Genomic DNA, 15,339 nt, shown 5'->3' with positions numbered 1-15,339 from the left:
AATGCGGTTAGGCGCGGTCCGTTATCGCGCGCACGTGACCCGGATCGCCCAGCACCTCAGCTCAACTTCTCCGCCAACCCCTCCGCCTCTCTTTTCCCCACCATCATGAAAGTCAGTGCGCAGTTGTTTGCGCTTTCGAAGGCCGAGCGCTTTGTTCCAAAGTCGGGGGTCTACCCCAAGGGCTTCGTTGTGGGCGGCGCCCACTGCGGCGTCAAAAAAAACGGTACGTTGGATTTGGCCTTGCTTCACAACACCAGTAGTTCGGAGGCTGTAGCGGCCGCCGTGTTCACACAAAACAAGTTCAAGGCAGCGCCCGTGCAGGTGTCCATGCACACGCTCAAGGAGCACCCGTACATCAACTCGATAGTGGTGAATTCGGGAAACGCCAACGCCGTCACGGGCTCGCAGGGCATGCAAGACGCACGCCAAATGGTCGAGACCACGGACCGCGTGTTCGGCAACCGCAGCGGCTCGTCGTCGCTCGTGATGCTGACAGGCGTGATTGGCAACAAGTTGCCCATCGACAAGATCGTCGGCGGGATCCCCAAGTTGGCCGGCAGCGGGCTTGGGGCCTCGCATGCACACTGGCTTGCCTGTGCCTCGGCTATCTGCACCACAGACACGTTCCCCAAGTTGGTCAGCAAGCAGTTTGTGATTGGCGAACACACGTACACCATGGCCGGCTTGGCCAAGGGCGCGGGCATGATCTGCCCCAACATGGCCACGCTTCTCGGCTTCTTTGCGACCGACGCGCCGGTCACGGCCCTGGCGTTGAAGCAGATCTTGAAGTACGCCACGGACCGCTCGTTCAACTCCATCTCCGTGGACGGCGACACGTCCACCAACGACACCATCGTCGCCATTGCCAACGGCGCGGCCGGCGGGCCGCAAATCGACAGTGTGGCCGAGACCCTGGACGCGTTTCTTGCGCTCCGCAAGGAAGTCACACAGTTTGCGCAGCAGCTCGCGCAGTTGGTGGTGCGTGACGGCGAGGGCGCCACCAAGTTCATCCGCATCAACGTGCAAGACGCGGCGCTGTACAAGGACGCCAAGCGCGTGGCGCTGGCGGTGGCCAACTCGCTGTTGTTCAAGACCGCGATGTTCGGCAACGACGCCAACTGGGGCCGTATTTTGTGTGCCATTGGCTACGCGGACGTGGGCGCAGATGCGGTCAACACGGCGGGCACCAGCGTGTCGTTCGTTCCCACCGATGGCTCCGAGAGGCTCCAGTTGCTTGTGGACGGCGAGCCGGAATCCGTGGACGAGGCGCGCGCGGCCGAGATCTTGAAGAACGAGGACTTGGAGATCGAGATCTGCTTGGGCACGGGCGGCGGCCAGCTGGCGCTGTTTTGGACTTGCGACTTGTCGCACGAGTACGTGTCCATCAACGCGGACTACCGGTCCTAGGCGGCGTGGCTCTCTGGACGCCCGTATTTGGAAAAGTGCTTTGGCTGTGGAGGTGCGTCAGAAACAGGCATTTGGATGCAGAAAGATAGAGGGGTATTTTCTGGTGCAAAAAGTCCGGGCGGGTCCGAGTCGTCCTTTTGGGTCGGAGCACGGCTCATCCAAAAGACTTACAGTCTTCCAGTAGAGTCTAACCAAGCACCCTTCACATGCCATGTAGATTTTGCGGTGCCGCCAAATGCAAGCATGCACCATGTCCGTCTTGCATCGTTTGGAGGGGTCGCTCCGGAGAGCTGGGAATCTCTGGCCGGCTGCTTCACTACATACGGCGAAATAAGTCGAGTTCGAGCACCCTGGCGGGACTGATCATTTGCAGATTCTGGAGATACGTTTATGAAAACTCCGGGCTTGCAAAATCAGGACCGCTCATACCAGTCCCGCTTCCAACTTCCTGAGAAAGGCATGAAATACCCTCCAGGACGCTCCAGAATATGCTCATTTTGTTTGAAAAACATCCGGTATCTGTACCGTGCCTGAATTTTTAGGTCTGAATGTTTTTGCCGTAAGTTAACGAAGTAGTACTGGTGCTCTTGGTTGAAACAAGGATTCCTCGGACAAGTATCTCATTATTAATATCTTTGGTGAAAGAAAGACCACGGGGAGAAAATGGCCGAGCCTGATTAGCACCGGAACTGTCTGGTTATCGTTCTTTCTTCATCTTCTGAGCTTGTCCTTTCCTAAAAGTGTTGTTCACTTCTGATAAATTTGATACGCATTGTCTTCGAAAAGCGCTGCGTTTGAAAATCTTACTTCCATGTGAAGAATGGGAGAAAAAGGCCAAAACCTAACAGAGACAATGTAAACAAGATATTTAATAGAAGCTATATTAGCTGGGGTGAAAGAATATTTTACTGTGAATATCATTGATAGTAAACGGGTGAGAAAATTTTTACGGTATAAACTCATTATGTATGCAAGGCTTTGTGCATAACATCACATTCTGAGGGAAAAATTGTTAGTTGCAAAGCTTCGAGACTTAAGCACTCAGTCATGGTCGAAAATTGAGGCAAATCAAGTACGGGACTGAAAAGATAGTGATTAAGCAAAGAATTTGTCATCCAACACTCTGTGACTATGAACCTCATGTAAAAGAATCTTGAAGCTATTCAAAATGGATTGAGGGTCAAGTCCTATCAAGTGTAAAGTTTTTAGACCAAGAATTCTAGTGGTTTTATGTTATCAAGGGAAGACTTTGTCTAAAAATGAATTTGAGTTAATAATGTTGGGTGAGTTTTTCAAAGAGGAAATTTGAGTATGGTACGTGTTGAGCTCTAAATATTTGAAAACTAAATCACGGATAAATCTTGATCTCCCTTTTAGGATCTGGGGATACTACCAGGAGAAGACATTAAAAGACAAAAGTTGCTTTGTAGCATATGGGGTTAAGATTTCGGAAAGGCAGAAATCAAATATTTTGGATGGATTTCCTATCTTGTACTTTTAGTCTATTCTTTGTTGAATGAATCTGATGGCCCTGGAACTTCCTTTCCTAAACCTCACTTGAAAATTTAAATTCATAAAATAGAAAATAAAAGTTTATTGATGCTGTTCTAGAACGAAAATGTTTTGAAGGGCATGTTTCACATTTTATTCACATTGAGATTCAGCATGAGTCTCGATCCAAAAAACATTCTTCAAAAGATTGAATGCTGTTCCTCAATTTCCAATGTTGTTTCTGAGCTAAGTCAATTATCATTTTGCCATAAGAAGATTTCATTTAGCAGAGAACCGGAAAAATCATCCCCATCTTTTTCCAATACTATTCGTATTGAAAGCCAAAAGTTATCTTGCAAAGTATTTCAGTCGCCTCAAACACATTCAGGCCAAGCACTACACATAAATACAGTACTCAGCTACATTCTCAAAGCCTGCACTCAAAAGCCCGAAGTTTGCAAGTTACACTTAGTTAAGAAAATGTTGACCCCAAGCATAGGTTGGACGATAGACGTATCAACCCATTTGGAAATTAATTTTTAACTTTATTTTCACCAATGATGAGCTTGGGCATCAATTTATTATTCAAGGGCATACACACATTGACTTGACAATATTTCCACGATCTTAAGGAATTCTTTGAAGCCAGCTTGACGACATCAATTCTCATGGGTGCATATCTAATTGTATACACTCCTCTGCTTGTTGCCACCTGCACATGCTACTCCAGCATCTTTTTGTATTCAAAGCGCAATGTCGCCATAAGCCTTGAAAAGGCGCCGTGCACCCTCGGAAGTCTCGGGGTTTCCTATGCGCAATACGAAGACTTATTGCCACAATGCAATGATTTACCAGCAAATCCGAAGACGAACATTTCAGTGCTAGTAGATTTGATGCGACAACGAAGGACTTTCTGAAAAGCTGACCACAAAACCTGAAAGCTAAAGACATCGCAAATGTGCTTGCTGAAAAATTGAATCTTTCAACAATGTGGCCGTACGTAAAAGATTCGAACTATCAACCCCGCAACACAAAACCAAAACAATTTGCTCTCTTCATTAGTCTCACAAACCGAGGTTTTTGAAAATTCTCCGCCGAGTGCACAAAAATTACATTTTTGACAAAGAAAAAGTTCTATGCGAAAGCAAATTTAAATGACTTTTTGTCTCTAATATAGGAAAAACTCTCCGGTTACATTGGCGATGGTTTCTGGGACCCTCCATCTGGAAGTTTGCATTCTGTATGTTCCAGGTGATTGCCAGCCCATACCCCTTTCTTTCGCGAGCAATGATGAAGGAGTGAGAATAATGCTACAACAAAAATATTATCGAGTTTTGCCGGAAAAATCGAATAAGCTGCTATTCTTGAATACGGATCTACTTTGAACAAGTAATTATTTGTTAGACTCAAGGTATTGTGCAGGTCCACAACCAGGTCTACCTACTGCAATATGTTCCTTCTTGTAAATCATGCTATAATAGCACACCCAAAGAAGGTTGATCCGATACAAAGCGAAGATCTGAAATATTGAGCTTCGAGTAATCACAGTAACCTGAGAACTGCGTTTGCGTCAGCCTGAGATACAAAAAAACCTCTGCAGAGTCAAATAAAAATTTGTGGTGCAAGCACGAAAATTACCCAAGAAAGATCCAATTGGAGTCATTGAACGTATCAGCGCCCCGGCAATAACCGTGACGTGTCATGTTGTTTATGTAAATATTTTCAAACAATATCATTTTAGATCACCAATAGTTGAGCAATATCTTCGAAATACACTCACGAATATCACATATCACAACCGTTGGGAATCGTCAAAATCACGAATCAAGATCTAAAAAACAAATAAAAGTACACTTCATCCAGTTTGGAGCTTAATTGAGCATCTAAAATAAATTCCCACTTAAGGCTGCAATTTCGGAGAGCACTATCATATACTCTTGGAGTATTGTTGAGAGAACCCACCAAGTCTTGAAAGTCTGTCTTGATACATCTTCATCTCGCTCCGCAACAGAGCTAAAGCTCACATTCTGAATTTCATTTGTGGCGCTGAGAACAAGGAATTTTATGGCCGAAATCGGTAGTTTCAAAACTAAGTGATCTGATAAGCAATCTTGATGCAAAAATTGTGCCAGAATTCTGAATAATTCGAATGGCAAGTCATATGTGACGTTGATTCGTTCTTCATTGCTCATAGACATTGAAATGTTGGATATAAATTGCCTGAAATCATTACCTTCTTTTAGAAAAGCTTGCGTTATTCTCAGGACTATCTCAACCAGGGCTTCTTCACACGAAGAACCGCTCAAATAGACGCCATCATAATTATAAGCTCTTAACCACATAAAAATGTTTCTTACATAAAAGGCAACTGGTGAAATACTGTTAATGTTGGGACTATCAGGGTTTTCGTCCAACTTGTCTAAATCACGAATCATTTCATCGGTTATCATTATAATCAGATTCGTGTGTACTTTCGACAGAGTCAACTCACTAATATGAATCATTTTTTTTAGGATCCATGTGAACTTCATCATATTGCCTTCATTTGGTGGAGCCCTTTGCCTTTCAGTCATTATTAGCGCAATGATAGAATTTAAGTACGAGCGTAGTTTTGCCTTTTTCGTTCCACAAATCTCTCTGTCTGATGCAATTATCAAAGGAAATGCCAAAAGAAAAATCACAAGACAAAGATGCAAGAATGGTTTCACAGAGGGTGGATCTTTATTAGAGCCTTTGATGACTTGGGATACACAGCTCTCAAGTATTCCCCTTTTGTTTTTTGAAAAGATCTCTGATGCAAAATTGTTAACTAAAGGCTCAATGTGTATGCCAATCAGCTTCAATGTGTCAATAGACTTGACCATAATGTTTTTGGACCACTCAGACGGCGCTGGGTGGGTATTTAAAATGCATTTCCATAAACGAGGGGAACAGTCAAAACTCGGATATTTGTTCGATGCATCCACAAAACTATAGAATGGCTTCATTCGTTCTGTCAATGATTGAGTTGGGGCAATCTCATCTTTCAGCTCACGATCTCCATTGTGCCTGTCTCTTGATGCTTTGAATTGTAAATTTATACTCTGCTGTCTTCTGCTACCCTTAATATGGGTTACAAAGTGTTTTTTGATTTCCAGGATATCAAATTCCATTAGATGCCAAATATCTTCACTTAAGATTGGGCGTTTCCAACGTAATCCTAGGATGTGTGATCTGGACTGGCCTCTCTTTCCCAATCTCTTGGTGGTCAAGTCGGGAAATGCCAACCTCATAATTTTTCCTAACCCAGACTGACAGAAGACGATGTTTTGTTGCAGCCTATAGAGAAGCAAAGAGGCTGAATTTCGGCTGATGAGAATTTGACAAAGGATGTAGTAAGCCTTATATGTAAGAATTCGGGGAAGGCTAGAATGATCATCATCTGTCTTTTCAAAGCAATCAAAGATGATTTTGAGTGCTAAAAATGTTCTCAAAAACTCGTGCGTATTGATTGACGACAACTTGGAGTTATGCACTAAACCATCGGCAAACAGACCTGCGGTGAAATGAGGAGGCCTGAAAGTTTCCAAAACATAGAAACAAAGCTTGAGATCTGCTAAGTGAAAGACAGGCTTAAGTAAATTTGTATCTTGCCTTAGATTTTCGGATACAGAAGTGTAGAATTTCGGATTATACAACATCTTGTAGAAGTTGTCCAGTGATAGTTCTTCCGAGCATCTTTGCAAGACACCCACTAGAAAATAACCGAAGTTCTCGTGACTCACTGAATTAAGCAAAGGAATTAGCTCAATATACGCCTGCTCTGGACTTTTATACATGGTTGGCAGAGTTGACAGTGATAATTTTGAGTGTAATTCTTTCTTTATGATTCGAGATTCTTGGGAGTTAATAAAGATTGACTGACCACTCAAGTTTGGGAACATGTATTCTGTAGCTGCGTTGGCTGAATTGCAGAAACTCAACAAGCTGGAGTCAAAATCTGAAGCGTGGGAGGCGCCATCCTTAAATGTACTATCTAAGGTGCCGAAGAATGTGCTTGCGTTCTCGTGAATAAATTTGTCGGAAAGAAAAGAATTTTGTAGAACTTGCCCCTGGTTGTTTGCATGTGGAGCTTCTTTAATTCTTCTGTGAGGTATTTGAGAAGCATATGTTTGGTATTCGACATCGGAGCCCAGGTCATCAAAAGGCTGGCCTGACTGGCTGGTCATCAAAGCATTCGGACTCAGAACCGAATATGAATCGTTCAAAAAACCTTGCTCCATTTCTTTCTTAGCGAGACTTGAGATAAAAAATTTGGATGATGCTTTCAGCCAGGGTGTTTCTTTGAATTCGTCTGTGTGTTCAGACATCGTATGCAGAGAAAATGTGACAGGCTTTGCTTGAGTAAGTAAAAATATGCTGAAAACTGAACAATTCACGTCCAATGCAATCTGTTTAAAAGATTGAAAACTTCAACCGACAAATGATTTGATACGACGTGTTCTTAAGAAAGATCTCGGGCCAGAGCTATGTTCATTGTGTGCGAGATTATAAGGGCTCGAATATGGGTTTTTTGATGTATTGTGTAGTTCCGATATTTTGATTATGTCCGTGCAAGAGGATGGAAGGGTAAATAGAGATGTGAAAGCAACAATGGAAGACAAGCCAATCACTGGTTTAAGCTATTCTGCGAACGTTATTATACATAGTCGCAAAAATTTTGCTAGTTGGGCAAATTCCGCAATAGGTCACTTGAAAATGATTCTACGTCCTCAGCACAAACATTCATTCCGTCATTCAACCGATCGCATCTTATTTAATCTGAGGAGTCGAAATTGTTCATAGTTGAATTCAAAGGTTAAAGGAGAGAAGATTGTAACATTTATAGCGTGCTTTCGATGGTTCAATTTAGAGGGTGAGTGTCGCACGATTCCGACCAAAATAAAAGCTTTCGGCACCAGATTGCTCTCTGCTGAAGGCCGCCTTAACATTAGACCGAGGATATTCACAAGTATTCCCACATCCGTTCAGCTCAACCCAGATTTTGACAAAAAATTCTCGGAACAGAGCTTATATTCGATTTTGCTAACATCAAGTTTTGTAAGTGTACTCGACATAAAACCGTAATTTATATTTGTACCTCAAGTAAATTATCCAAAAACGGTAACATACACTTTTTTGAAAGCGCGATAACTGAAAGCAGTGTGACCGGTCTTTGAGCGAAACTCAAAGCGGAGCTCAAAACATAAAGACAATACGAAATTCATATTTGCAGAGCCTGCAGACTATTTCCCGGTCGGTCAAATTCCTTATTCGGTAAACCCAAAGCCTGGGTTTCTTGGAGTTTTGTCATCAATAAGAAAATAATGGTTTTAATTTGATTGGATGACGCACGATGCTGCATAAATATGATCACTTTGAAACTTAACACGCTCCAATCTGGAAGGGGCGTATGTGGCTCTTTTTTCGAAAAATACCGCTTCAAGACATATGTGATCCTTTTTATTCGGAATTTATAAAAAAAATTACATACAAGATTATTGGAACGTCTTAGTTGAATAAAAGAAGAGGATATAATGATGACAAATTGAACTCATTCTTGTTCGCAATTCACAACATGCACCTTGACGCACGAAGTGCATACGTAAATTTGTGCCTTTGAATTTCTCGAGCCGGGCATATAAGTTTCTTTTCGAAACAAGATTAGAAATGACTCAGATGTAGTTATTGATTATATATCTGTTTTAGTTTCGAGGTCAAAAAAAAAATATAAAGAAGTTCGTGGGAAATTGCGCCTGACCCTCGAGATTTGAACGCTGCAACTCAGGTGATTCAAAGCGGTGCAATAAATCTCGCTTTTGTGTTGACGTATTCTTGGCCAATTTTCAACACCCCCGAATAAGCTTGAAAAGTGTTTTCTTAATGCTTCAAGAATAATTATTTTAGATGCCTGCACTAATGAAAGATGGCAAAAAAAAATCTTTGGTGAGTATGGGCTCTGGAATAAATATGTTTCATCAATTTTAAACACCCTAGGTTTGAATGATGTGAGATCAATAACAGGTTAGAACATTTCCAGAGACTGACTAGCATCCAGGCCTCTGATTCTTTTGTTCTTTCTACCCCACAGAAAAACCCCACGTATCATGATTGGTTGAGATGAACTAGTTCACGTTCTCATGCGAAGCAACTTCGGGGACTTTTTTACTTTTTTTCTATTTGAAATCTTCCTCATGTTCCCTGATTTATTGCTACAAAGTTATAAATCCAAGGCCCCCTCATCAATACTCTCTCGAATATTGTTTTGGACCTTGACGTTATGCACAGAGACAAAAGCCCGCTTGCAGGAACAAAAGCCATCCGTACATACTTGGTTGCATTAAAGCATTCTTCATTACAGATTGATATTTTTTGTTATACTGTTCGAATGAGACTAAAATGTTTAAAAGAATAAAAGGAAATATCCTAATGTCTCGCTTCCCTGCTCTGCGAACCATTCCTAAACGGAAAGCATTTTAAACAGGACCGAGACAAAGTGCTTGCGCACTCATACTTGGACAGCAGTTTCTTAGCATCATCATTCAAAAATGTTTTGCCCTTAGTAGTTCCTCAAACAATAACTCAGAAATAAAATTATAGTTCACTTTCGAAAAAAAAAATAATATTTGGTGACTGTTCGGAAGAAGACTAGTGTAAAGTCGGATCATCCCTACCGGATTTCGGGTGACCGCATTGAATGAGAAATTTAGTAGCTGAAACTTAGGCTCATTGGATTCCCTCTACAATTTCATCATCACTTTTTTTTTTCTTTTTTTTTCTTTTACCAGGATCCCTGCCTATGGAAATCGCTGGTTTTGATGAACCAATGGAACACAACTGACATCCTTCGAATGTGGATATTTCAGGAGAGCTAACAGGATGGAGAAAAGAAAGACCATCCAAGAACAAAAGACTTTCTCAAAATTTTGATCAGATGCCTCACTATAAAGTATTTTAATTATTCAAAATCTCTTGAAAGGTTTAAAAATTGTCGAATGCAACATAGCTTGACGAAGAGACAGACTGTTCGAATTCTTACTTTGAGAAAATTTTCGCTTCTTAATTTCTACCTTTCCGTGACACGTGCGTTGAGTTTCACAAGTGAAGAAGTTACAAAAGTGGAGAATGGTGGAGCATTGAGTTCTGGTCCTATGAAAGCTACATTGGCTTTTGCCCAGTACCTTTGATGAAATCCTAACTTGTTCAATTCGATCTTCCTGACAAAGTTCTGACTTTGGCCTGCCTTATACATATTGGCTACATAAACAATGACCTGTCATGCACGGATTAATGAAGGTTATCCTTAAATTCCTCCAACATTGAACACTTACTCCCAAGGATCGTGTGTGTCCAAGTCCTCGGGTCTATAAGCAGGTCACCGGCCGGGTTTTGTTCTTGATTTCAAATCACTTTTCTCGGTTGGAGCATTCCAAAATGTTTTCAGCCCTGAAAAAGAAAAACCCGAACAAGCTGAACGAACAGTGAACTAATAATGTGGGTTTTCTCACATGGAACTATATTCAATACTTGCTTTGGCGGATTGAAAGCTGAAAAAGGGGAATAGAGCTCTTCCAAAAGGGTCACGAAACTAGCTCGCTCCAGTTGTCACCATTTCGAGTGTATCACACTTACTGACGGGGTATAATTTTCGTGTGGCTCTCCTAACGAGTTTTGATGTGGCCTGATAAATTACTGATTCATGAAGAAGATAATTTCAAGAAAGTCACTCTTCATTCCATTCGTAGTACGGCTGGGTAATAATTGCACACTGTTTCATTTTACCCCGTAGGTAGCATAATGTCCAGCTGTGATGTATGCATTGCAGTGGTGTTTGAGGTAATTGTTTTGACTGCCCAGAGACTTCCTAATCAGAGTAGAGCTGTCATGTAGTTGCTCGAGATAGGATTCCTGCTTCTAAAACTTATGACCCGATTGGTACCATCTGCTGAACGTCCTGGTTGAGCCGCTAGAGACTCTCTTGTCAAAAAATCTTCTAGTTCTAATTGGCTTGAAGCTGTCTCCGATGCAATGATACTTTTCGATTATTAAAAAAATGAAGACATGAATCTCTTCTGTAGTTAAAAAAACAAATGTAGCTCTAGGCACAATAGAGTCAAGCCCTATAAAACACTGTCTTCTCACTTATAAGTGTATATCAAGGAGACATCTGATGAAGTATTCTGGTTTCTCACATTCAACTTGTAACGACGCACTCCCAAACTTTTGAATTTTTTGATATTCTATGATTGAGTACCGGGAGAAGTTTGTTGGGCTATCTTTCCAAAAATGATTTCAAGTTTCAAGTCGCGGTGTATCAGGCTCTTCGGGCGCACAACTTGACGATGTCCCAGAGCCGAAACGTATAAGATAAAACCATGGATTCCTTAAACAAGCTGGATTTTGTAGAGCACAGCTCGTTTTACTCAGTGAGATTGATTGCAGAGCCAGCCCATCCTGAATGTGGTGCATAAAATACACAGCTTCCAAAATCTGAAAGAATCCTTCTCAACAATAAAATAAGTGTCTTCTTTCACCGTGTGTTTCAGCCAAATAATTCTAGACATGTGCAGTTTAAATTGAAAACCGCTTACTGTGTTTGTATCAGCTGGATTTTGGGATGTTTAAATCCTCTCTTGAGTCCCCAATTTTTTGAGCATGACGATTTTTCTGTGGTTAGCACGTTCAGAAGGCAACGAAAGAAACCCGCAATCGGCCTGTGACCCAAGGATGCAATTCTTCGGCTAATGAGCCATGCAGCATATTCTCCGTTCCTTGAACTGTTTGTGCATTGCGAAAACGGGATTACACACTTTTAAACTCAAAATACTATATGCTAACCATCAATGCCCCACGGATGCGAGAAAGACAACGAAGCAAAAATAGCTACCTACATTAGGTTGTAGTAATTTTTCTGACAGTCTGTGCTGTATTCAGACACATTCTTAACTCTGAAGAAAACAACCAGGATGCAACTGGAAAGTATACTACTGAATTTTGTATCATATCGAACCAAGTTGAGTTCAAAATGACCAGGGCTCAAGCAAGCTATGTCGAAAAAATGTCATAACGTTTCTATGAAACAGAAACATTCCCGGTTTGAACTCAAAGCAATGGCTTGAGGTAGTGTGTAAAGCAATCCAACTTCTATTCAGACCAAAATTGAAGAATTTCCGCAATTGAATTCATTGGCAACTGTTTTGCATGGTTGGGGTGCGTGCCCCTGAATGAACTGGATGACCGTGATATACAGATTCTCAACAAATCACAAGTCAACGTGCATGCACACCGGGATTAGGGTCATAACTTGACCCCCTTTCGTATGACGGACACTTAGATGTTTTGAATGAAATCCCTATTTGTTCTCTCAGGATTCCGGAAATATATATGAATGACGCTGTTCTTTGTCGAAATTTCGACTAAGCATTTAATGGCATATTGGGAAATAGTTGAATTTTGGTTGAGGATACTCAGCCAGATAATGACATTATCTATTCAGACTCTTCTGCTTGTCGACTCTCGTGATTATTGCATCCAGCTCTCATATGAATAATGAGCATGTGGGGGACACTCTTGATACGCTTTTTAAATGGTGACACACTGACTACTATTTGGGTCTACTACCGATGACTACATGACGAAGAGATCAGGCACTCCAAACATTAGGTAAAAGCGGTGAAGCTTGTTCCCAACCCTTTAAATACCAATGTAGCTTCTCGCATCGTAAAATGGTTTGCATGATCTGTCAAGGCCAGTTATTCTGTGTATCTAAATTAAGCGACAAGCTCTGTAAGGCTCTTGGAGATAGAGCCACCATAGGCTTTTATTATGAGCAGCAAAAGCATAACAATACGTTACATGCCCAAAATATGATATCTCACAATTGCTTTAGTTGGTTTCCCTTGCAAATTGTAAGCTGGTTGACTTGCCAAATTTATTCGGTTGAATCTTTGTTTCAAATTTTACGCCTCGTCTCAGTCTGCGACTCATTTCAGAGACCAGAAGGATTTTTGTCGTATGCCAGCCGTCTAGCATATTTGAGACAGCATCAAAGCATCAAGAATTTGCAAAAGCACATTGAAATTTAAAGCAGGTCATTCTTCAAAATTTGTCTTAGATACTCGTATGTTCAACAAAAACAATTTTGATATCACCGTTTCAGTTCTCAATCTACGTGCAAGGGCCAGAATTTTTTAAGTCTAAACCTCAGATTTAGAGCGCACCAAAGATACAAACAGTAAACTGTCGAGAATTCTTTTTTCGAATCAGCTCTTTGATCCCCGAGAAAGAAATTCAAATCTCCCACACTTGTGCGGAATGATACTCAAAATATCATATCAAGCAAACACTTGAACTGGTCCTTAACGCAGTCAGCAGACCGGTGCCACAAGGTTTTTTTGAGGAGCCGATCTCAGATCTTTCTGTGTTTTCTTATTTTAGTTAGCAGATACCTTCCGCTAAACAGTCCGAAGAAAAAGCAAAGTAGATGGCTTACCAAACTAACAGAAGTCCAAGAGAGCAAAGAAAGTGGCGAAGACTTGACTTCGACTCAAGTCTAGCCACTATAGGCGATATTGCCACTATAATTGATGGGATGCTCAAACATTCTTACTACTGTGCTTTTTCACTCATGACATAGTTTGGAAAAGGGCAAGTTGTATTTTGAATGAGGTAGTATTAATTGAAGATGTGCCGCCCTCACCAAACTCCCCATTAGGCGATGTCTAGAGCTGATCAAATGAAATATTTGAAGGTAGTCTTTTGACTGGTAAACCTTCACCCTGTGAGTAAAATAAAAGGGGTGGGAGTATTTCATGGGATCCGAAGCTTCCACCTATACCACGCCCTCCACATCCCTTCACTATGTCAAACTAGAGTGAAGTTAAACAGGCCCTTCTTTCCCCGTCTATTTTGCCAAGCCCGTTCCCTTGGCTGTGGTTTCGCTAGATAGTAGATAGGGACAGTGAGAATCTCGTCAATCCATTCATGCGCGTCACTAATTGGATGACGAGACATTTGGCTACCCTAAGAAAGTCACAGTTACTCCCGCCGATTACCTGCGCTTGGTTAAGCTTTTTCACTTTGACATTCAGAGCACTCGGCAGAAATAATATTGAGTCAACATCATTTACTGACCATTGCAATGCTATTTTTTAATTGATTCCTCTTGTACGTACCAGTCTCAAGATTATTGTTAGTGAGGGTGGGTAATGGGGGTGAGCAGAGGTAGAAACAGACTAGAGATGGGCCTTTCCCAAGTAAGCTATCTCTGAACGAATTCTTCCCCCTTCTTATTTAGCCTCATCTTCTGGATCGACAAACGTCACAAATCTATTTTGCCGACTCACTTTGTCTAAATTATTCTATCAATGAACTTACCCTTGGAGATCTGCCGCAGATATCACCACGACTTGGCATGAGAGTGAATCCTTCCTGTGGATTTCAAAGGTCCATGATAGTGAGCGCAGCAAGACTTGCACCGTTTAGCTATGTACTTCTTTGAAATTGAATGCCGAATCTAGCACACTCAAGCTGACTCGATGATTATTGTCTGTGAGACAAGTCCTTGCAGGAAAGTCTGGAAATTCCGACTCCCAGATCACGAAAAGCACGACAGGCCGAGTCCCATTCTCGGCTCGGTTTTCGGATTCAATTAAACTTAACTTCGGGGGCTGCTCTACTATTCAACTACTATCTATAAGCCACAAAATTTATTCATTGCAGTTGCAACAGCACGAGATGAATCAACACGCTCCCGACTTTTTTGGCTTGATTTCCAAACGGGCTTTGTTGCACTAACAAAACAGAGAAAAAGCTTTCGGTGCTGTGTAAAGCATGTTTGAAGACCCCGGAGCTGGGAAAAGGAAACCCACATGCTTCTATCGGAAAGCATTAGTGGTGCGGCAGTAGTGATGGAGCCAAAGCGATCAAAACCCACCCACTCGAATAAAAGCGGCATAAAATATCAGCCGCAAGATGAAATCAGCATCCGTAGATCAACTACTTTCATCTAGCTTCAAAAATGGTATGACGAGATATATACACGAATTGGTATACTCAACCATCCATCTCTGGACGCAGTACTCGCGCGATGCAGTCGCTCTTCCAGATTTGTTCCGGTGCCCAGTCTTATCAGAACATTCCAAAGAGGGCCTTTGCAAGGCAACCTGTTTGCTTCAACTCAATAGAAACGGAACTCAGGCCAAGGGATGCACACATTCAAGAGTCTTCTGGAAGATTGCTACGCCACGGACTGGATCCCGTTGCACGTGATCGCGTTTAGGCCGAATCCAGGTAAAACACTATACGACATAGAAGTCACCGACTACACACGCAGTGGCCCGGTGCCGTTCCCCGTGGCAAGTGGGCGTGTTGAATTCAACACAGACGAGAAGAAAATGCTCAAAATCCCGTACAAAATGTTCA

General features: G+C 42.0%; 3 protein-coding genes across 3 annotated transcripts in view, besides 1 other annotated feature; 2 read left to right on the top strand and 1 right to left on the bottom strand.

The window, feature by feature from the left end:
* Positions 1 to 1,808, top strand: part of ECM42 (glutamate N-acetyltransferase) — a 2,933-nt gene extending 1,125 nt beyond the window's left edge. Inside the window, exons 2-3 of the mRNA XM_018854072.1 lie at positions 53 to 1,525; positions 1,581 to 1,808. Coding sequence (XP_018714564.1) covers positions 53 to 1,407 — 1,355 coding nt within the window. The 3' untranslated portion in view covers positions 1,408 to 1,525; positions 1,581 to 1,808. The remainder of the gene's footprint in view (positions 1 to 52; positions 1,526 to 1,580) is intronic.
* Positions 1,809 to 3,367: 1,559 nt separating this feature from the next.
* METBIDRAFT_30433 (uncharacterized protein) lies at positions 3,368 to 4,257 on the top strand. Its single transcript, XM_018855634.1, has one exon. The coding sequence runs from the start codon at positions 3,567 to 3,569 to the stop codon at positions 3,813 to 3,815; it is 249 nt and encodes an 82-aa protein (XP_018714563.1). The 5' UTR covers positions 3,368 to 3,566; the 3' UTR covers positions 3,816 to 4,257.
* Positions 4,258 to 4,781: 524 nt separating this feature from the next.
* On the bottom strand, positions 4,782 to 7,247 carry RFX2 (Rfx2p; the record flags this gene model as incomplete). Its single annotated transcript, XM_018853724.1, has 1 exon — positions 4,782 to 7,247. The coding sequence occupies one exon, from the start codon at positions 7,245 to 7,247 to the stop codon at positions 4,782 to 4,784; it is 2,466 nt and encodes an 821-aa protein (XP_018714562.1).
* Positions 7,248 to 13,779: 6,532 nt separating this feature from the next.
* Positions 13,780 to 13,929: a sequence feature (Protein overlapping with rRNA (METBIDRAFT_34621, OBA24080.1) was converted to a misc_feature.).
* Positions 13,930 to 15,339: the final 1,410 nt, after the last annotated feature.

Source organism: Metschnikowia bicuspidata, assembly GCF_001664035.1.
Source record: "Metschnikowia bicuspidata var. bicuspidata NRRL YB-4993 chromosome Unknown METBIscaffold_1, whole genome shotgun sequence".
Classification (NCBI taxonomy): Eukaryota; Fungi; Ascomycota; class Pichiomycetes; order Serinales; family Metschnikowiaceae; genus Metschnikowia; species Metschnikowia bicuspidata.
The sequence above is the reverse complement of the archived record's forward strand: the minus strand, read 5'-3'. Positions and strand labels throughout refer to the sequence as shown.